Here is a 22451-nt window from a genome sequence, read left to right as displayed (position 1 = left end):
CTTCACAAACATTTACATTTATGACAGTAACTAAGGACTACTCCAGTTAAGGTAGGTGTATTTTATCTAGTTAGGTATTATTCCTGTGGAAGCACTCCATGATTCAGGTGTATTTTATCATTCCTAGGCATCTCACTGCCCAAATATCCTGTGGGGAGCCCAGGTTACCTGGGGTGTCTGCCCCACGTGGGGTGATGGAACACCTTCTCTTCTTTTTGTGTTTTCCACAGCCAAGTCAGTGACTGTAACTGGACTAGTGATGTTTTTCACGTTGGGAGACTGATGATTATCTGATCATCTAGAGTTTATGAACCTCTCAAAATTCAGATTCCATCATGATATTGCTGATACTTGCTGTGGTCTTCACATTTCATCATTTGGGGAATAAGCAGAAGTGTTGATAAACTTGTGGGTCCCAAAGGATCCAGTTGTTCAGATGATATATTAAACTTTTGGTTGACTGAATTCTGTTCAATACTTGAGTGCAAGGTAACATCAGAGAGGGAAGGACCCCTCTGAAAAGGAGCCTCACTGAGTGGGATTTTGAGCCATGTGGGAATAGAAACACATCACAAGCTTTCAACATGACTCTACTGAAGTAATCAGTGTCATCCCAGAATGTTTATTTTTCTTTACTTAGTGCAATGAGTGTATTTAAGTCAATGATGTTGGCCTTGGATGTTTGTGGGTAATTTGGACACATTCATATCAGTATGGGTGTGGAAAAATTAGAGATTGCTTTAGAGATCTGCAATTGCTTTTAAAATGGCTTATGTGTGCTTGAGACTGAGAGGAAGGAGAGAGTGTGGCTAAAACAAAAATGGTCTCCTCAAGATAAATAGCTTTTAGACAGATCTACAGTAGAAACAGTATACAGTAGTAGTATGGGTGTTGAAAAATTAGAGATTGCTTTAGAGATCTTTAATTGCTTCAAAAATGACAGTATAAAGCAATGCCTAGTGAAATAAACAGCAAGAACTATGCATTCAGGATACATGTATATAAAAAGATTACTAGGAGGTAATCTGATTCTAAGTATGCATAATAATTCCACTGGAAGAATTGCTTGGTATAAGTGTATGCTTTAGTCCTCTGGAAAGAAATGACAAGAATCAGCAGTTGACAGCCATGCAAATGAAAAAAAGCTTAAATAGTAACAATAGTGACTACCACCACTGGCCCAACCAGAGAAATTATGTTGTAGTCTTTTTCATTGGGTTTGAAATTCCTATAACGGAAGTTATGTTTTAGCTATTGTGAAATGTTTGCAGTAGAGGGATAAGCAAATAATAAGGGAAATAAGCAAATTATAAGGGATAAGCAATAAGCAAAATATAAGGGATAAACAAGTGTTAAGGGCTGTTGCTACAATGAATTTTAGGCTACATGGTCCCATAAGTAATCACATGTTTTGTTTATAATCTAGAAATTTAATAAATTGAAATTAATATTCCCTATTTCACATTCATGCTATTGCAGCTGTCTGTGAATAAATTATCTGGTATGCTGTCACACACATATGGGAAGGTGTGAAACTGTGCTCAGTTTTATCACCTCATCTCAAGATAATTTGACTATCATTATATTTTAAATTTCTGATCCACCCTTTAAATATCCTTTATGTTGGAAATCTATAACAAACCCCTTGCCCTACCAAAAGCAGTACTGAAATGCTGTGGCAGTATTTCCTCACTGATTTCCTAAGTGAGCTGTTTAAAAATTTGCTGTAAATCAGGAAAGATTCTTTGAAATTAATAGGGCATTGTTAGGTTATGCAATAGAGAATCAATTCCCAATGCAGTTACAAATTTAAAATAGAAATATCAGTTTTGACTGTATGTGCCAAGCATTTTTTCAAAAGTAAATCTGCAATAATCACAGGGTATTTTTTACACAATGAAGCTGAGTAACCATTTTAGCTCATTTGTGTGTACTCAAACATGAGAACCTTCTGACACAAAGAGATCCAAAGGGCAGAATAGAATGCCAATTTTTTAAAAATTAAAATCACCTGTGGCAATGACATATATTTCCTATTATCTGTCAAATCTCAAATCCTGGCAGTATTCACATTAAAAAATGTAACTACATGACTATACTGCATTTCTCCACAATATAATTATCTCTCATCTATGCTGAACTCTTAATCATTGTCATTCTAATCTGAATGAAATTATGCAAATTAACATTTCACTTCAAATTAATCTTTGTTTCTGAAGTGCCATTCTTCGTGTTATTAAAGGCTAAGTCCTTCTTCCCAGCAAGTAATCTGATAGGATTATTTGTATGAATTAAATGAATGATATTTCAGAAAACTGTCAGTGCATCTTGTCTCAGAGTCCCACAGATTTTCACTGAAACTGTCATTGGCATGTCAGTGAAATCAGAATCTCCCTAACTCTGCCTTAATTACAACAGCATAAACATTTAAGGTAAGGTATTGTTTTAGAAATACAAGTAGAAAGATGTCCAGAAGTCCACATCTTTACATTTCCCTATTTTAAAAAGAGAAATTGTTCCATTCTTTTAGCAGGCAGGTGTATTGTGTGTTTTCTGATTTGCAAACAATGATTAATTCACAGCATGAGCAGGGGATTAGTGGCTGATTAAACAAGTGCCAGCTTCTGAACTTCTGAGGACTTGAGCTGACCTTGCATTGTGAGGGAACCCACAGAGCTGCACTTGCCAACCCCACCTTTCATATCCAGCCCCAAATCCTGCAGACTGAGCTGCTCTCTGACCCTGGCACTGCTGTGGGGCTCATCTGTTCCCAGGCAAAGAAGCCAAAATTGCACAAAAAAACCCCCAGGATGCTTCTGTCACCCTGCTGCATTGCAGGCTCCTTTGAGTCCCAGTCTGTCCAAGAAGGGGACTGGGGAAACTGGTGCTGGTGCTGCTGCTCCCTCTGCCATATGGTTCAGGGACCTTCCATTTTTCTGTCATGAGTGATGAAGCTGTTTTCACAATTTAATGATGCAACAAGGGATTTGCGTGGGGGTTTTGCTTGATAAAAGGGGGCCTCAGATGTGTGACAAAAATTAATAATGTATCCAAGCCCTTATTAAACTGGATTAGATGGCGGGAGGTCGGCTCTTACATATTAATGCTTCATGAAGGGCTCGTAATAGGATTTAGTGTGAGGAGCACAGAGACACATCCCCCTCCTCCCATACACACATAGGAATGAAAATAACCTGCTTTATCTTGATTTAAGAAAGCCAAATAAAGCTGTTCTACTATGGCTTCTGGCCACAGACTGTTTTTAAAGAAGTTCAGTTTTAAGCAATTCTCCTACGAAGCACGTTCAGCCTAGGGAACAAGTGTTCATCTCTAATGGCAAAGGTAGATTATTGTCTCTGGTTTTTTGGGTGTCTGAGTTCATCTACCACTCCAATATTCATGGCACAATCCCAGTTTTGTTATCCCTGTGCTGTTTTATGCAAATTAAAGGCCCAAATCAGAATAGAACACTGCATTCTGTCTATCATCTAGGAAAACATAAATTGTCAGGGTGAGCATTTCACAGGGAGATGTTTACAGGAGATGGGTCAACAGAGTCATCAGGAAAGAGCCTGTACTAGTCAGAATGACTGTATGTGCCACAGAACAGCTAAACAGCGTCTCCCCACAATGGCTTCAGTTCTACTTAGTTAATTTGAAATATAAACATAAGTAAAAGTTAATAGAAGCAGGGTTATTATCACCAAAGGGATATTGGGACAGCCAAAGGTGATACAGAGACTCCATCTTCAGGAGGCATGAAAAGACACTTTATTATTAGAAATCTACAGTTCTTATAGAAACAATGGTGGACCTAAGACCTGATTGGCCTTTAGGAATCTTCTCTCACACTATTGGTGAACTATGAATAGCACACTCTGGAGAATCATGTCACAGACATATTTTATGAAAAATTCTTTTGCCAGGATTTTTTCTCCTGAGAAGCTGAGAGGCCCCAGAGGAAAAGAAAAACTATAATTATTTGCTGCTGTGGAATGCAACAGGTGCATCTTTGATTGGTCCAACAACTCCAGTAAGTTGTTTCTACTTGATGACCAATCACAGGTCCAGCTGTGTTGGGACTCTGGTCAGTCACAAGATTTTATTATCATTCCATTCCTTTCTTTGCTAGCTTTCTGATGTGTCCTTTCTCTTTCTTTAGTATAGTTTTAGTATATAATTTTCTTTTAATATAATATATATAATAAAATAATAAATCAGCCTTCTGAAACATGGACTCAAGATTCTCACCTCTTCCCTCATCCTGGGACCCCTGTGAACACCACTAGAGAATCATATCTATAAACAACAATTACAGAAAGAGAGATAATATTTTTTTTTTATTTCTTTCCCTGAGCTTTCTCCCAGCTTCCCAGGAAAATCCTGGGATAGGATTCCAGAGGATATGTGATTACCACAGGGTTCTCAGAGTGATTACAGACTGAAAAAGACTAGACTAAGACAAATATTATCAGGAGTATTTAGGTTACAAAGGAACAAGTGAGATGATAGGTATATAATTTAAAAAAATCAATACAGGTAGTGTGAATCTTCCAAATGAGTGGCTACTCACAGTTTGCAGTCAAGGAGATGAATATGAAGAAAAGCAGAAAATGCATGTGGAACAGCTGAAGAAAAAAAAGAAAAAAAGAAAAAAAATCACACTATTATCAAGAAAAATTAATCTTTTCACAGTCAGTGAAAGATTATTTTTCCTTGATTATTTATTAAGTAAAAATAACCTTTTCAGAGTCAGTAAGGGTACAGTTTATGTTTACCTACGTTGGAAACAGGTAAACCATCATTAATGGTGCTTAACTTTTAGCTTTCAAGGCACCTCATGCAAGACTTTTATAGGCTAAAATGTTATTTTCTCTGGTGCTGAGAAGCAACTATATAACACTGCACTGACAACTGTGGAATTTTGGAACTAATTAAATACAGAAGGGAAGTAATCCTCATGACACAAAATGCAGAGAACCACATTTATCCTTGACTAATTTTTTTCAGGACTAAATCTAAAATTTTCTGAATTTAACCCTCCTTGTTGAGTTATAGCTACAGGAGTAGGGTTATGTTTGAAATTTGAGCTTATTTTTTACATTCCATCCTCCATTGATGAAAATGCTTTGAAATCTTTATTTGTATAAAATCCACTACACAGTTTTCATAAAATTACACCAGATACTTTCAGAAAATCCTAGAATGGTTTGGGTTGGAAGGGACCTTAAAGATCCCCCAGTTCCAACCCCCATGTCAGAACACCCCTTTCAGAACCAGCTGATTAAGAAACTTCTTATTTATTAGGATTATATCATCCAGATATGTCAATGCTGTCAAATAACTTTTCCCCCAGTTCTCTTCTGGTCCCAAGTTTCCACAAATCCTCACTGCATTTACAGTGGTATCTAATAAATATAATAATAATAATAATAATAATAATAATAATAATAATAATAATAATAATAATAATAATAATAATAATAATAATAATAATAATAAGAAGTCACTGAAACAAAACCCAGGGATGCTTCTGAGCATTAATTGCACACACTCTGTGCAACAAGTATCCTTAATCACCTCTATTTGCTTTGTTACTTCAGTCCAAAACAATTTGTACACCAGGTTTGATGCAACAAAATGTTATTTAGGTTGTTTGCATAAAACCACTAATGTCACTGTCATTGTGCTCTGAAGGAATCTGCCTTTGCTCTGAGAAGTCCTGATACAATCAGCTGTAACCTGTGCCCCATAAATCAGAAAACACCCCAAAAAGCAGTACAGATGTCCAGCTTTTGAGTCCAACACATAGTAGTTATCCTTCCAAATAACTCCACAAAATATTTTAAAATTAAACCTACAGGTGATTGCTGTGATAAGTGTGTTATATATCTCTAAATCAGCAGAGACAGTTGAACCACAGCTGTGATTGGTAAGGTGATTTGAAAGAGATAGTCCTGGTTTGAAACATTATTTAGCAGATTACATATTTAAAGAGCAAGCTGTCCCAAAGCTAATGAGCTAGAAGGAATGAGTCAGAGCTTTATCTAAACATATATAGATATAATGAGCTGTAAAACAAAACCACAGGTTGAGAGATTCCCCAGCTGAATTCAGACAGGAAAGAGAGGATTAGCAGAGTGAGCAAATGAATGAAGGAAAAAAGCAAGACAAGATCTAGAGGATCTGATTTGCTTAGCGATGCAAAAGAAAGAAAACAGTATTGAGGTTGTGGAAACTGAAGAGATTAAAATAAAACAACAAGGGTAGAAGACATATACTGGATATATATCTTTTGTGTATATATATATATATATATATATATATATATATGTCTTCTATATGTAGGAGATATATACTGGATATATGAAGTGAGAAGTTGAAAAAGAAAAACTACTAAGTAGGCCAAATGCTTCTAACTTCTCAGATGGAAACAGATCTCTTTATGAAAGGATAATGTAAATGCACTTGCTGGTAAGAACAATAATTTGAATTTAATGACCCAGGATTCTTTTACATTTAGCATCCATTCCAATGATGCTGTCATCCAACAGTGCCCAAGTTTTTATAAAATATACATTGACATATCAAAAACCAGGCCTGTGAACAGGCAAGGGAAGGCACAGCCTGAAAACTGTTTGTGGTTTTGGTATGAGTCTGTGGCATCAGTGGGGTTTGAAGAAGGCAGAAATGTAAAGGACTTCTTCTGGCTTGCTGATATACATGGATTTAATCTTTGCATGGCATTTCACATCAGTGCTTGATCCAGTCCCTTGAATCCTCTGTTTTGCTAAAAATCTCATTAATATTTTGGGATTTTTTTTATCTTCCAACCTGGCAGATTGAACCATAGCAAATTGAGGTCATCAAAATGCACATTTTCTGTATCAAAGTCTTAGAAGGCCCTGATCATCACACCTGGTACAGGTAGAGATATGCTTTGTAAAGAGGGAAATATTAAGTGCCAGTTAAGCCCTGAAATTTCCGTAGATTCAAAGAAAAATCTAAGTTGAGGTGTGGATCACAAAGTGTCATTGCCAGCAACATTTACAGAAGAAAAGATTCTGAAAAGCTGCTGTAAGCCCACAGACATTCCAGTTAGGTCCTGTCTTTCTTCTTTCTAGACATTGTGTTTTACTGGACAAAATGAAGCATTTAATGCAGCATTAAGTACCTCTTGCAGTACCTCTCAGACAGAATATGATTTGGATTGCGTGAAAATACAGCAGAGCCACGTCTATGTTGTATTGCTGCCCTTTGCAGGAGAAGGTGTGTCACAGATGAAAGACAATAGGTAGAGTCAAAGTAAAATAATACATTTTAGAAAGCTTGAGCTGACAGAATAGTATAAAAAGTCGCATTATGTGATACATGTTCTGCTGCTCAGAGCTGCTGCTGCACAAGGACTCTCCCAAAAAATCACTGTTCAAGAAAGAACAGCAAAGGAGAGTCAAAACCCAGCTTTAATTTTTATATCTGTTTCATAAAATAAGTCTTTCTTCAACATATTTCATGTGATTTCTGTAAGGAAAATGGCAAACCAACTCACCAGCTTGAATCCAAATAAATTACATTTATTTTATAATGGCAGGTTTTTTAGTCTAAACTTTAAACTAGGTTGGGAAAACTTCAGAAGAAAACTTGTGTTTTCAATCCTCTTTGTTTTCCACCCTATTTACCTAACAAATTTACCTAATGAATTTGTAATTATGACTAGGGAAAATGTTCTATCACTGTTTAAAAATCAAGTATTTGATCAAAACACACACTTCATCCAATGAAAATAATGTCCTCTAGAATATGATCAATATTCATGTGAAATTGTTCAAATCAGAGGTTTTTCAGAAAGGACCATGGTTTATATTTTCCATAGGTTCCTGTTTACAGTCAGAATGAACCAATTTATAATATTTTGAATTTAATTTATTGTAGTGGTGCAAAATGCTTTCACACACATCCCCACACACCCACCCACACCCTATGATTCCCTAGAAAACAAACAAAATAATCAAACTTTCCTATTCAGCAGATAGATCTTCCATGAAATGATGATCAGTGGCACTTTGGAGGGAAAAACTATTCAGTTACAGTCCTGAGTTAATTTTCTATGGAAGCCATTCCATACCTTTGTACTTTTCTGTAAATCTGTTTAAATACATGCAAATCTGTTTAAATACATGCAATGGTGTTTTCTAGTTGTAAGTGACCAAGACTTACTGTTCTTTATTGATTTTGAATTGCAATGAAATTATGTTAATAATTCACTGAGACAGCATATATTTACACATCTTAAAACTACAGAATTTTCTTGTTTAAACAAATGTTTAAAAATTCATTTTAAATATACAGAGTTATATTTAAATATATTTAAATATACAGAGTTACTTTTCAATCTTTTTTAAAGGACAAATTTAGTTAAGGTACTTCATATGCTTTAGAAAAGATTCATTCTATTTCTATTTCTAGACTGAGTGGACTCAGTCCCAAAAATCAGCATCTAACATTGATCTTCAGTGTTTTGTTATTATCCAGAGAATAGAGACATCAATAATTGTGGTATTTATCAAATATATTAAAAAATTGGCATAAATAAAAATACAGGAGGCTCAGATGAGGAATTGATTCCACCACATACACACCTAAAAGGACCTTTAGTTTTATGTTCCATGAATCCTTTGCAGGAATTTTCATTCCCAGTCCCTGGGGTAAAAGGATGCCTCTAATGAGGACTCCTCACTTTCAGTTATCCTGTGTGTAACTGGATATGCCATCCATCTGCCTGTGCTCTGTGCTCAGATCACTTTTGGAGTTGACTCTGCTTCCAGCTGTGTAACAATATCTGTAAAACACTGCAGAATATCTGTAACACTGCAGAATACTCATGGAATGTGAATTTCCTGACAAAGGTGGATGACAGTAGGGCTGCAGCGCAGATGCAGAGATTAGAAATCCAAAAATATACTTATTTTTCTTTTGTTTAAAAGAGAAAAATGAGCCAACTGACTTGGAACCCAAACAGATTAATTCCCCATGCAACGTCATTCCATTCTAAGCACTGCTCCTGAGCTGTCAAAGTAATTTTCTTTCTCTTCTCCTATCCCGAATGTCTCGCATTGAAATATGATTTTGCTATTATTACTCCTTATATTGCAGGAGGATTAAGTCATGTTCATGACCTTTGAGGCCAGGGTCAGCAAAACACTGAAGATCAATGTTAGATTCTGATTTTTGGGACTGAGTCTACTCAGTCTAGAAATAGAAATAGATAAGCTATAGAAATAGAACTACTCAGTCTAGAAATAGAAATAGATAAATAAAGCATAATTTCTTGTTTCAGGACTGCTTCTGGTCACTTATGAGGACCAGAATTTATTGGGGTTTTTCCCATCTCTTTGACACACTACTACTGTATTTATTGTCTTCTTCTGTATGTGTTTATTTTCTTACAGATGTAGTTGCTGATTTTGAGTCAGAAAGGAATTTTTTTGCAAGGCTAGGGGCTGCTGAAGACATATCATGACATTTTAATTCCATCCTAATGCAAGGGCCCAGAATTATGGCAGTGCCATTGGGCTCACCTGCTCTATCTCTGTGCTATAACTCCCTTTTCCCAGAGTTTACCTTCAGTCTGCTAAAGGTTTTACTTTGTGCCATGGCACTAAAACCTTTTGTGGGGTTTGGAGTGTGCCCAGAATGAAATGGATTTTCAAGGATACCTCAGAATGAAAGTGCAGCCACTTGGATTTCCAAGGCTGAGCTCAGCCCGGGGACTCCCTGCAGCAAGGCTGGGCTCACTCCAGAGCCCAGCTGTGCAAACAACTGGAGAGGTACCAAGGGCACAGCAGCTTTAAAAATGTGTGTCCAACAAGGGCCATAGCTCTTCACTCACTATGATACCAAAACACCAAGAGGGCAAAATGGCACTTGTATAAAATTGTACAAGTAGAAAGTGTACAATTACACTTGTAGAAAATGGTACAAAAATGTACAGACTGTACAAAAACGCAGTGGGGTGTGGAGAGGAACAAACACTCCTAAACAAGCTGGAAATGACAGTGGAACCACACACACATTTAATTTGCTGTGGCAACATCAGAAATCTAAACTTTCTAACCCATTGCTGGAGTTAGTGTTGAAGAAAAATTGAGCAAGGTGCAGAAATTAAGCATAAAGGATCATAAATCACTACCTTAATAGACAGAAAAAATTTAAGCAAAAAAAAAAAAAAGGATTGCACAATTTGAGGGTTTGATGTGTGAGTCAGCAAAATAGTTTGAAATGCCCTAGGAACAATCAGAATGTTCCATTTCCCAACTAAATATATTCAAATGTGAGCTGCATTCAAATATATTTTGATTGACTGTAGCTCAAAATAAGTTTTATTTTATATAAATAATAATAAATATTGCTAAGTGAGATATTTAAAGCAATAAAACAGTAAGGTTTTATAAAAAACACCACTATATTACAGTATTTTGTTAGGTAGAATTTAGTATTTGTGGAAATAAACCTAAGAAGATTAAGGGGCCTTAAGGAAAAATGCTTATGATATTTATGATTGTGTGCTGAGAGATACAAAGCAAATATAGGAAGATTTATTTGCTCTTGATTGAGCTATAGAGGAAATGGACTCACTAAAATAGCCATGCATGACATCACTTCTAATAGGGACTCACAAAAAGCATAAAAAAGCCATTTCTTGCAAGAATCATAATTTAACTCTAACTTATTCTACTTTTAAATCCTTAGATTTTTGGGGAGAGAGAGGAAATCATTCTTATGAAGCATAGTTCAGACAGAGAATTGGCTCACAAGTGATGCTGCAGAATTATTTCATCATGTAATTGTGGTGTAACTGAATATTCACCAGTGCTTGTGTGTCTAAATGCAGGCCAGATTTCAGTCTGGAAGAAGCATGTCTCTGATCATTCCTTCAGTTACATTTTCCTTGTCTTGAGAAGGACCAGACTCAAGGAAACAGCTTCTCTTCAGTAAACATGAGGACAGAGGCAGTTCTGGGAAAATTAGCTTTCAGCTGTGTGCAAGTAGAGGCTGATTTCAGATACAGGATTAAAAAACTGTTCCTTGAAGGAACAGTTACCTACTGCAACAATTTTGTAAATCTCATCCTTGTAAAGAGATGGCATTTTTTAATATTCTATCTTCACGTGATTTTATCAGGCCAAGACACCACTGGAGTTTATGTGAGCATAAGGAGATGTTAAATTGTAAGAAAATGAAGTGCATGTAGTTTTGGAGTAGAAACTTACACATTAGGAAGTCAAGAGTAGAAGACAATTCAGCTCAAAATAGTCCTCACAATGCAACACAATCAGGCGGCCAGTCAGTCCCAGCAAATGTATTGAACATGCCAACAAGCAGAGCCAGAAATATGCTGTACAGACAGATAAATGTTGTTTAACTTGAGACAGAGATCAAAGGGAGCACAAAGAGGAGAGGAGATTTAGGGCTTTTTATTGAAGATTCCTTACCATGTCCTTTAATATGGGTCAAACAAAAGTGGCATATCCTCAGTTTGCTATTTGAAGATTTGTTTCAGACTGTGATTCTACATATATGTGAAAAATGCCAATCGCTTGTTTTTAAAATTTTAAAAGTTTAATAGTAATAAAATGGTTATAAAAATAGTAATACAATTAGAGTAATGATAATTTGGACAAATTGAATTAGGACAGTATGAGACAATAGAGACAAAGAGTTACGGATGTCTGGGTACCTTTTCTGGGCAGCATGAGCCTTAAAAAGGACCCACATTAACAGAGGATTAACCTTTAAAAGCAACAGCCTGTTGAATATTCATACACCTCATACATGATACATTAAATTCCATTCAAACACAGGATTCTGTTTGGTCAGTGTCAGCTTCTTCCTCTGAATCCTGACAGTGCCTTCGAGGTGGGAAGAAGTTAATTTCTTCTGATAATGGAGCAAAAATTCTCTTTCTCTGAAAGATTTAGGTGTTTTTTGTTATAATCTAAAACTATATTTACCACACTACTTAAAAGAATTAATACAGCATTACTTTCTAACACAACACATATAATATTCATTTCAATATTTGTGAAAAGCCAATCATAAAATGCATGCATTTTTCACAATACAGAATATGGAATATTGTGTCTTTGAGGAGGATTTTCATCCTGCATCTTTAGCCCAAGGTCTGTTTCTCAGTGACTTATGGCACTGTACCAGTTTCTGAAGAACACAAGTGGAGGTCAAAGGTTTCTGTCAAATCTGTTCCACATCAGATACCGTGATGTCATATGTCATCAGATTTGTATTTGCATTATGCAGCTTTAGACAAAAAAAAGACACAATAATGCTGGCAAAAGGTTTCCTCCTACAAGAGGTGGATATTAATCGAATCAAATAAAAATCCCATCAAATCAGTGGAATTGAAAATAAATCACCACTTCACGCATTTATTTAGACTTTGTAAGGTGCTTTATTTCAAATTAGGGGGCTGTGGAATCAAAATGAGAAATTTTCAGTGAGTAGCCTCTGAAAAAACAGCAGTAAGAATTATCTGGTTTCTACAGATATATGTTTCCAGATTGATTATCCCTTTTGTCTAAGAAAATCCCAGCTCTAAAATTCCTCCCCATGCTTTTGGCCTGTATGAAAGTGAATTCTCTTCTGCTTTATAAGGAGTAAATGTATGGTGTCACTTTCTTACAATTAAAGCACATGAGAAACTCTTTTACTGACAATCTCTTTTAGCACACCCTTTGCAGACAAATTCTAACTTTGTTTCTAGAGGGTGGAGAATTCAATCAGATTTGGTTGAAATTAGTGTGAAAATTAAAGTGGGTGTTTATAGGGAAATTAATATCTATACCTGTGATTGCATAAGATATATTTCTTTAGGAAATGATGCTAAATAGATGAACATATCCATGTTTGGTCTGGGTCTTGCAAAACAGATTATTACACTAGATGGATGCAGACAGTTTTCCAGTGCAGTCAGTATATTCCCCATATAAAGAACAGTATAATATCTATACCTGTGATTGCATAAGATATATTTCCTTAGGAAATGATGCTAAATAGATGAACACATCCATGTTTGCTCTGGGTCTTACAGACAGATTATTACACTAGATGGAAGCAGACACTTTTCCAGTGCAGTCAGCATATTCCCCACACAAAGAAGACATGTAGGGAACAACTACATTGATACATGAGCATATGTATGGAGAACAAATCAGTTGGGAGAGCACTGAAGTCACTTACTTTCCCTTTTTTTGCTGCCTTTGCAGAGTGTTTGGTGCTGCTATACTGCTGACATCTTCCCTGAACATGCTAATCCCATCTGCAGCCAGGGTGCACTATGGATGTGTCATCTTCGTGAGGATCCTGCAGGGCCTTGTAGAGGTATGGAAAACTGTAAAACTAGTGAATGTCATGGTGTTAGTTAGCCTTTAACTAACAACTGTAGCTCTGCAAGGAAGATAGAAATGCTTTTAAATTTATTACTGATGTTGAGCGTAAAGGATTTCAATGTATCAATTATTGCTATTTGGTTTTCCTTCAGCTATAAAATGTAATGGCAAAATGAGAAGCCAGTGAGATATGCATTTAGCATTGATGTTTCACTGAACTCCTATACTGCATAAGGCTTAGACTAGTGTAATTCTCAACAATTACTTGTTGGTCAGCATCACAGAGTAAATATTTAACAAAAACCTAAGGTTATATCTTAAGTCCTGACCATGCCATGTTTTTGTTGGAATGAATAAGAGACTTACCATAATTTAAAAGAGGGAAAAAAATAATTGAGCCTTTTTCCTTTTTCCTTTTTCCTTTTGCCTTTTTCCTTTCCTTCCCTTTCCCTTTCCTTTTTTTTATATAACCTTTATATAGGTTATTTTATATGACCTATATAAAAATATATATATAGTGTATATGCATATACCATAATTTCTAATCACAAATCTGTGTACTTTTGGACATCTTAATCAGAAATTACTGTATATTTCATGTAACACTTTTAAAAATTTCAACACTGCAGGTTTAATTTTTCTATTGCTAAGTTAAAGGCTGGTTTTGAAGAGAGATCTAAAAGGTAGCTGGTTTAAAATAAAGTCAAATAATATAATTCAAATGCTTACTTTATATGCTCAAGTAGGTTCATTAAAGACAGAGTGAAAAACTTCTCTAAAGAGCATATTTCTAAATGGTTATAGATCTTATTTTCTAGTTTTAGAGCAGTGTCACTTTAATCAGTATTTCCTAAATTTTCCTTTAAATCTTAGGTTAAAAAAAATAAGGGCTGGATAAATCAGTCCTGCATTAGAAAGACTTCAAGAATCTGTGTTGTCATCCTTCCCTTCACTCTGGTTCTTGTGCACTAATACTCTAACGATTTGGAATTCTTTCCTGGGAGGGGGAGGGGGAACAAAAAGAAACATGTTTTATATTTGTTTCATACAGTCTCTGTAATGATTTGAAGTGATACACAAAACCCAACTTGAATATTGACGTTTTTCTGTGGCTGTGTTCAGATTTTGCTATAAAGGTGCAAAGCATTCTTAACCTCTTATTTATAGCAATTAAAGACAAAAGCTCATGCAAAGACAATTAAGTGAGTGCCTGACCAGCTTTAGCTAACCTGTGGTACCCCCATTTCCCAGGGGGTCACCTACCCTGCCTGCCACGGCATCTGGAGCAAGTGGGCCCCCCCATTAGAGAGGAGTAGGTTAGCAACCACCTCCTTTTGTGGTGAGTAACTTTGTCTTTCTGTCTTCCCTCCATGTGTAATGCATGAGTGATTTTTTCCCCCCTGCTCACCCATATGTCTTGTTTTGTAGGTTCCTATGCAGGAGCTGTGATTGCAATGCCTCTAGCTGGGATTCTAGTGCAATATACTGGGTGGTCTTCTGTGTTCTATGTGTATGGTATGCATTTCTGGTCCTCTCACTCCAGGATTGTATCACCTTCCTCTACCTTTTCTAAAAATGTAACAGCTACTGTTAAGAGGACAAAAAACCCCAGAGAAGTGGGACTTTTAATCTAAAAATACAGTCTAGAGAAAAGAGCAATGAGAGAATAGAATTTAAAAAGAGTATGTAAGAAAGCAAGATAATAAAATAAGAAAAGCTAGCTCACCTTGAAACCTCCATTACTTTTAGCACAAGCAGTGAAAACTTCTGGGGCAGATCTATGTATCTCTGCTCACATTAACGTCTCTCACACCGGTAAAACTGTAAATTTAGAGTACCTGCCCTGAATAAGTTGTCCTGATTTTTACCTGAAGACCTACATAACTTTACCCACACCACTTATGTTAACCTACACTGACAGAAAAGAATGCCCAAAGGGAATTCAGTCTGTGTTTATATGAATTAAGTGGAAGCATTATAGAAATTTAATAAACTACTCAGGAAGTGCGTTGCTATGCTGAAAAAGTTGGCAGAGTCCTCTATTCTGCAGGTAAAAATTTAATGCAGTAATCAAACATCAGCATCTTAAAGCTGGATGGGCCTTCATTTACAGTTTGGTGAAATGAAATGGAAGCTGTTTCATTGTACAAATTGATGTTAAGATCAGTGAATATTCACTTGCAGTGAAATAATTCTGTAAACAAAGCAAAGACTACTTCACTGTGCTATAGTTCTGCATGCATTTTGCACAAGTATTATTCACAGGACCAAACTCTCTGTTGTAGAGTTATGTCTACTGAGAAAACTCAGTAAAGAAGCACTGACAACAATTGCCATTTAAACTTGTTGTAATGCTTCACAGATTTTTCTTCCTTGTTTGCTGCTTTACTGTGCATTTCTTTTTTAAGTCTTTCTTTCTGTTCCAAAGGGAGCTTTGGTATAGTCTGGTACATGTTTTGGCTTTTGGTTTCATATGAGAGTCCTGCAAAGCATCCTACAATCACAGATGAAGAAAGGAGATACATAGAAGAAAGCATTGGAGAGAGTGCCAACCTCCTAGGTGCAATGGAAGTAAGAACATTACCCACACACTGGTTTCCAATGAGATAGTAAGAAAAATAAGCATCCCAGCAACCAAAAAAAGACAACAACAAAAAAATCAAACACTCACCTTAAGATTGAAAAGTGCATTTTGAACAATTTGAACAAATGTGTTCCTGGGGGATGGGAAGTTCTTAAATCTGCTGGTGGATTTCTGGGTAGATTCTGCTTTTGCACTAAGAGAACACAGTTCTTCTAGCAGATGACTCATGGAATTTATGCCTCTTTGTCTACTTCAAATTATAAAACAGAGGTACAGCTACGTTTGAAACTGCAACTTTATTTAGAATTTTCTTATATCTTGAGCTGAAAAAGTCAGTTTCCTTCCTATATAAGTAATTTATGGAAGGTTCTCCTCTTCCTAAAAGCAAACTGCTGGAAAAGCACTGCTCAGTGTCTCTTGAGGTCCCCAGAACACCATAAAATGCCCATCATTATTATTTTATGTTTTGTCTGCCAGAAAAACTGCAAGTTGCAATAGAGCATGCTTTGAGATCCATAAGAACATTTCCCATTATTGCAGGGGACAATTCAGAACAATTCCCTTTATTTCTCATTTTGCTGGAGACATGTTATCAAGCCTCTCATAATCTTAGTTCTGTACTGGTTTAGTTCTCACGAACCATGTATGACCTAAAAACCATGTATGAACTCTGAATTTTCCAGCCACTTAACATTCCAACTGTGCTAACTAATAATCATCTTATTTCTGTAACTGCTGAAAAGTTTTAAAGAAACTATTGGCATGTTTGCTCACTCACTCAGGAAAATAAAAAAAATTCTTTAAGCCTCACTTCATCTGCTTAAATTTTTACACTACCCATTCCCAGTAGACCCTCATTATATTTCCTATTTGGTCAGAACACTGGTTCTTGACTGAACTGAGGAATTAACAATTTTTGACTTATTAAAAACTTGGTTTAGTATTAAATAAGCAACTGAAAATATTAGAGTCATTTTTTGATAGCTGAAACTTTTGAGTGTTATTGAGGGCCTGTCTCAGTTGATATTCAACAGTATCCAGTAGGGCTCATGGTTTTGAAAATCTGATGTGAAATGAGTTACTTTGAAGGATGTCCATACAATTCTAATTTGGACTGTACAATTTCTATTTTTTACTGTGGCTTTTTAATTAAACATTTTTTTTTCCAAAGTGATTATCTTGTATCAATAATTTAGTTGCTTCTAAAATATTTAAGCTGAAATTCTTCCCATACCATCAAGTTAGATTTTCTGGCTGGCTTCTCAGTAATTAAGTCACTTAATCCTTACCTCTCACTTAAATGTAATTTAATAGATATACAAGGTGTTGCACATATCTATCTATAGGCTGGGGTTTTTTGGGGGGTTTTTTTGTGGTTTTTTTTTTTTTTTTTTTTTTTTAAGAAAAGCCAGTATTCAAATCAATAGTAGACTGAATTCAGCCTGAATTCTTGCTGAAGTGATTTTCAAGCAGTTATCTGGGTATGGATCCTGTGCTTGGATCAACACAGATGGGTGGAAGCCTGGGCTTGTGGACAGGTGCTGGGACTCAGCAGGGTTGTCCATCTGTCTTTCATTTTTTTTTTTTTCTTTCTGAAATTTATTTTAAAAATAAAATAATACAAATAAAAAATATATTGACCAAGTAGTTTCAACTGAGACTTGATTAAAAAAAAAAAAAGAAAGGTGGAATACTGCAATTAAGATTTAAATGCTAAAATACCTGTTTGCAGTAAATCTGAAAGGAATCATGTAGTTAGTGTCAAATCTAACTGTTTCCTTACATACAGCAACATTTGCTTTTAAAGACATTATTATTTAAAGACATTACTATTTTGGTCTTATGTCCATGTATATATTTATATGACTGAGATAAAAGCACTTGTACATGAGTGTTCTGATACAATTAAGTATCACTGAGTTTCTCCATTTGTGCATTTTGTGGTAACATTTATATGCTGTGCAGAGATATGCTTGTTGGACCACAGCTAAAGAAAAGGGTAAGGAAAGATGGAGAGTTGATAATGACCAAGACGGTAACTGGATCCCCTTTCTGTGTTTCAGAAATACAAAACACCATGGAGAAAATTTTTTACATCTATGCCAGTCTATGCAATAATAGTTGCAAACTTCTGTAGAAGCTGGACTTTTTACTTACTGCTAATTAGTCAGCCTGCTTACTTTGAGGAAGTGTTTGGATTTGAAATAAGCAAGGTATGTAAAAAGAATGTGAAGCTTTTATCTTAACTAAGTAAATATCAGAGCTAGTATTTGTAGTATTTATTAAGAAGTATTGTAGTAAGTATTGTAGTATTACTACAATTAAGTATTGTAGGATTTATTAAGAATAGGAAAGAAAAGTGTTACACATCTTCAGCATGGATTTACATCTTAAATCTTACTCATCCCAGTTCCTGTTTCCTTGACCAGCATGAATAAGTGAAGTAACAACTGTGACAAAGGATGGGATAGGGAAAGGTGGAAGCAGGGTGAGATTTAGTGATGATTTATTTGGGGCTACATTGCAAGTTGAGTTCTCAAAACCAGATCATGCTTGGTATTAGAAATGTGTCAGCAGACCCATCACACTCTATCCCTGATGCCCCAGGGGTTGCAGAATCCCACCAAAGCTTATAGAAATCATTGACAAATGGATTTTTCCAGGTGCCTTTAAAAAGCAGGGCCATCTTGTTCCAGGAAGGATATTATAATAAATTTGTCACCTTTCTATATGCACCTTTAATGCGGTGAGAGCTGCTCCCCCCTTCTCATTCAGAAAGGAGCAAAGACAGAGGCAAAGTGTGAGATGTAGGGGTGTTCTGAGGCTCCATGGGGTTCATGTGAAGTTTGGATCAGACTTGGGAGGTAAATATGAATAATCTATTGGAGAAGAAATCTATAAAATCTATTGGAGAAGTCATCACAAAAGAACTACCTCTTGTTTTGCCATATATGCTGAGCACTTTGAATACCACCAGTGAATATTCAGTATTTTATCTTTCACTATATACAAAGCTTTTCACACACATCTTTTGCCCACATACACTTTGCAGCTTGGTCAGAAATCAAAGAAAAATGGCCATTGTGCACATGATGATGATCCACAGGGAATCTGTCTGGGCATGTGAGGCTTGCTGCAAAGCTGCACTAAACACTGAAAGAAATGCAGCAATTCAGTTTTACACTTTTGATCGTGAATTTTCTGAAAATTCTGACACGGGGACTGTAAGTGAGGGGAAAAAGCCTTAGCTTAAATATAAACTATGAAAACAATCTATAAAAAAACAAGTGTCATGGCATCAGAAGTTCTTAAAAATTAGCACTGTACTTCATAAAATAAAATAAAATAAAATAAAATAAAATAAAATAAAATAAAATAAAATCTTCAGATCACATTGTTCATTTCATAGCCCAAGACTTTAAGCTTTAACACAGAGTGTGACATTGAAAAGAAAGAATTAATTAGCTGCTGAATGCTTCAGAAAATGAAGAATCTTATGGTTTTTCTTATTTTCTTATGATTTTTCTTATGGTTTCTTATGGTTTATTCTTTGCTAATTCTAATTTTAATTTTAGGTGGGTATCTTATCTGCTGTGCCACATTTAGTGATGACAATTATTGTTCCTATTGGGGGACAAATTGCTGACTTTTTAAGAAGCAGGCAGATTGTTTCAACGACTAATGTCAGAAAGATAATGAACTGTGGAGGTAAGCCTTTCTATTTTATTTAAATGTTTCTTGAAGGGATTTGATGTTCATCTTGTGTTCTGTATAGAATAAAGAGACAAACTGCACAGTTGTATGTTCTCAGGAGGCAATACTTTCTGCATTTTTTATGCAGTGCAGATGTGGTTACTAAATAAAAGAAAACACAGGTGCTCTCATTGGCCATTTCCATAGAGTTATTTGGTATTTGGAAAACCATTTAGACTATTAAAGAAATAGATGAGGTTTTGGAGGGGAATTTGCCTACTCTTAGCTACTTACTCAGCCTTAGCTCCTCATCTGAACACCCTCTGAACTAAGAAAGCCTAGACAACAACCTGAGATTTCATCCTTGACTTCTGAGGTGTCAAAGCCATATTAGCTGTGGTAAGGGCTGGAAAATTCACAAGCAGGTTACCCATGGGAGTTGACTGGATGACCTAACCCCATCACAAGTGTTTATTTTCATCTTAAAAATGACAGAAAGTGGCAATAAATTAGCATATAAAGAGTAAAATAAGTATCATTTGAGAAAGGTAGAACATGTGGTTTTTAGAGATGACAGAAATACCTGATTGTATCCCACTCTGAGATAGTGTTTTATTTGTTTTCCTATAGAATATCATGGCATCCTAAGGCCTGCAGTGTTTGAGAGGGAATGTAACTCAATGTCTGGTTTATTTATTATTTCACCAGGTTTTGGTATGGAAGCAACTCTTCTTCTTGTGGTGGGATATTCACACAGCAAAGGAGTGGCTATTTCATTCTTAGTGCTTGCTGTAGGCTTTAGTGGATTTGCCATATCTGGTAAGATTCTATTACTATTAACACTAAACTATTTTATCTTAGGAGACAAAACATCTATCTTTGCTTTTATTCATGGAAAGTAATTAAAAAGCCTACTCACTCTGGAATTCCCAAAGGAAATTATTTATTTAAATATATATAATATTTAAATAGATATTATTTATTTAAATAGATATTATTTATGATCATTATAAAGGAATGTACATTTGGTATTACAGATTTTATATTAGATTATTTCTATTCAAATACTTCAATCTTTTCCATGTTCATTGCAGTAAATTAGACCCTCTTCTCATTAAGATGCTAATGTACATGACAGATTTTTCTTGAAATCAAACATAGAAGACAAATGGACTGGTATTACATAATGATACCTAGATTTACATAATTTTGTTTAAATAGAAGTCTTTTATTTTTTTCCACTGTATACTGGTTATTTCTTTGTTAATATTGTATTATCTTATTAATTTGGGGCCTGTTAGTATTATATTATTTGGGGCCTAACTACTAGGATTTCTTTTCTGAATTAAAGTTCAGCTATTCCCCTTTCCTGCTGATTCATCAACCCCTTGCCTTTCCCCGTCCCAAACACAAGTCACCTGGCCTCCCCTTGTTTTCCCACTGTGATTTTAGTATCCTCTCCCATGCTGGTTCCTTATGTCTCAAACAGGCTCTCTTTCATTTGTGCCAAACATCTAAAATCTCCTCTAATCAAATCTGTCCTTAATGTCACGCATTCTGCAAGGTATAATTCTTTTTTTGTACAATTTGGGAAGTGTGTTGCACTTTCCCCAAGCTGACCATATCATACTGCCTGCCCTTTCCATTATACCATCTGTATCCAAAGGTTTGGATTCTGATTTCACTTATTTAAGTATTTATTTCGTGAACAATTCATTCTGTCTCTTTAGATTATTTAAAAAGTTACTGCATACATTTTCAACAGAATTGTGCTGCTGAAAATGCAAGAGAACAAGTAAATGTCTTTCAAAATCAATTAGTAATTCAGTTATAGATACTGGTTTTTTCTCCAATTTAACACTGAAGAATAGAAAATTACTCCCTTCTGCTGGTCTGTGTGACAAAAAGAAAAATGTGGGCAATAGGAAGAGAAGATGTTACATACTGGAAGAAGAACAGACATGCTATTTACAGCATGAAATGGTCATGGAAGGGACTGTGAAATGCAAATTCTTTCCCTACCTAAATATCTACTGAGTTCTCTACTCCACACAGACACTGCTGGGAGGTTTTGGGGTTTTCTTAAACTGCAGTTTTGGGAGAAATTTAACCTGGTATCCCTTTAAAATATTTTCTTAAAAGAAAATGAAAACCCAGAGTCTCTCTAGGAGTATTTAAGCATTGTAAGTCTTTTAGAGATAATGAAATGCAATTAAGCAGCCCAGATATGTTATAGTAAAAATGTCATGTCACTTTTCTCAACTGAAGTACTGCTCTGCTCTTGGTGTGAACACTCACTGACCTTTCTATTGCAGGATTCAATGTCAACCACTTAGACATTGCCCCAAGGTATGCTAGCATTTTAATGGGCATTTCTAATGGAGTCGGGACCTTGTCTGGAATGGTTTGCCCTATAATTGTTGGAGCAATGACAAAGAACAAGGTAAATGGAAATACCATTTTCAAATCTTCCAGTTTGGTACAACTGGTTTCAAGAGAAAGACCTTTCTATAATACAACTTGCCAAGATATCCATACTGGAATCTGGGACTTGCATCCAGGGATGCAAATTTTAGGCATGCTTCACTATATGCCCATTAGGTTGATGCTTTTGTAGGCTGATAAATTTTTCAAAGAAAGATGCATATAAATATTTCTGAAATGGACACATGAATGTTTTAGCTGTGCTCTCACAACCTCAATCCATAATTTAAATCTTGCAGCTCAGAAGAATTAGGTAAATCTATGTGCTACTCTGATTGGGCAAATTT

General features: G+C 35.6%; 1 protein-coding gene across 2 annotated transcripts in view; it reads left to right on the top strand.

The window, feature by feature from the left end:
• The window catches only part of SLC17A6 (solute carrier family 17 member 6), a 30341-nt gene that overhangs the window by 5687 nt on the left and 2203 nt on the right, over nt 1–22451 (top strand). For both annotated transcript variants that reach the window (XM_054634639.2, XM_077179566.1), the window contains exons 4-11: nt 13281–13395; nt 14655–14742; nt 14832–14918; nt 15832–15974; nt 18051–18200; nt 19563–19695; nt 20389–20499; nt 21996–22123. In XM_054634639.2, coding sequence (XP_054490614.1) covers nt 13281–13395; nt 14655–14742; nt 14832–14918; nt 15832–15974; nt 18051–18200; nt 19563–19695; nt 20389–20499; nt 21996–22123 — 955 coding nt within the window. The remainder of the gene's footprint in view (nt 1–13280; nt 13396–14654; nt 14743–14831; nt 14919–15831; nt 15975–18050; nt 18201–19562; nt 19696–20388; nt 20500–21995; nt 22124–22451) is intronic.

Source organism: Agelaius phoeniceus, chromosome 6 (genome assembly GCF_051311805.1).
Source record: "Agelaius phoeniceus isolate bAgePho1 chromosome 6, bAgePho1.hap1, whole genome shotgun sequence".
In the NCBI taxonomy this organism is placed as follows: Eukaryota; Metazoa; Chordata; class Aves; order Passeriformes; family Icteridae; genus Agelaius; species Agelaius phoeniceus.
This window is presented reverse-complemented; position numbering and strand designations above follow the sequence as displayed.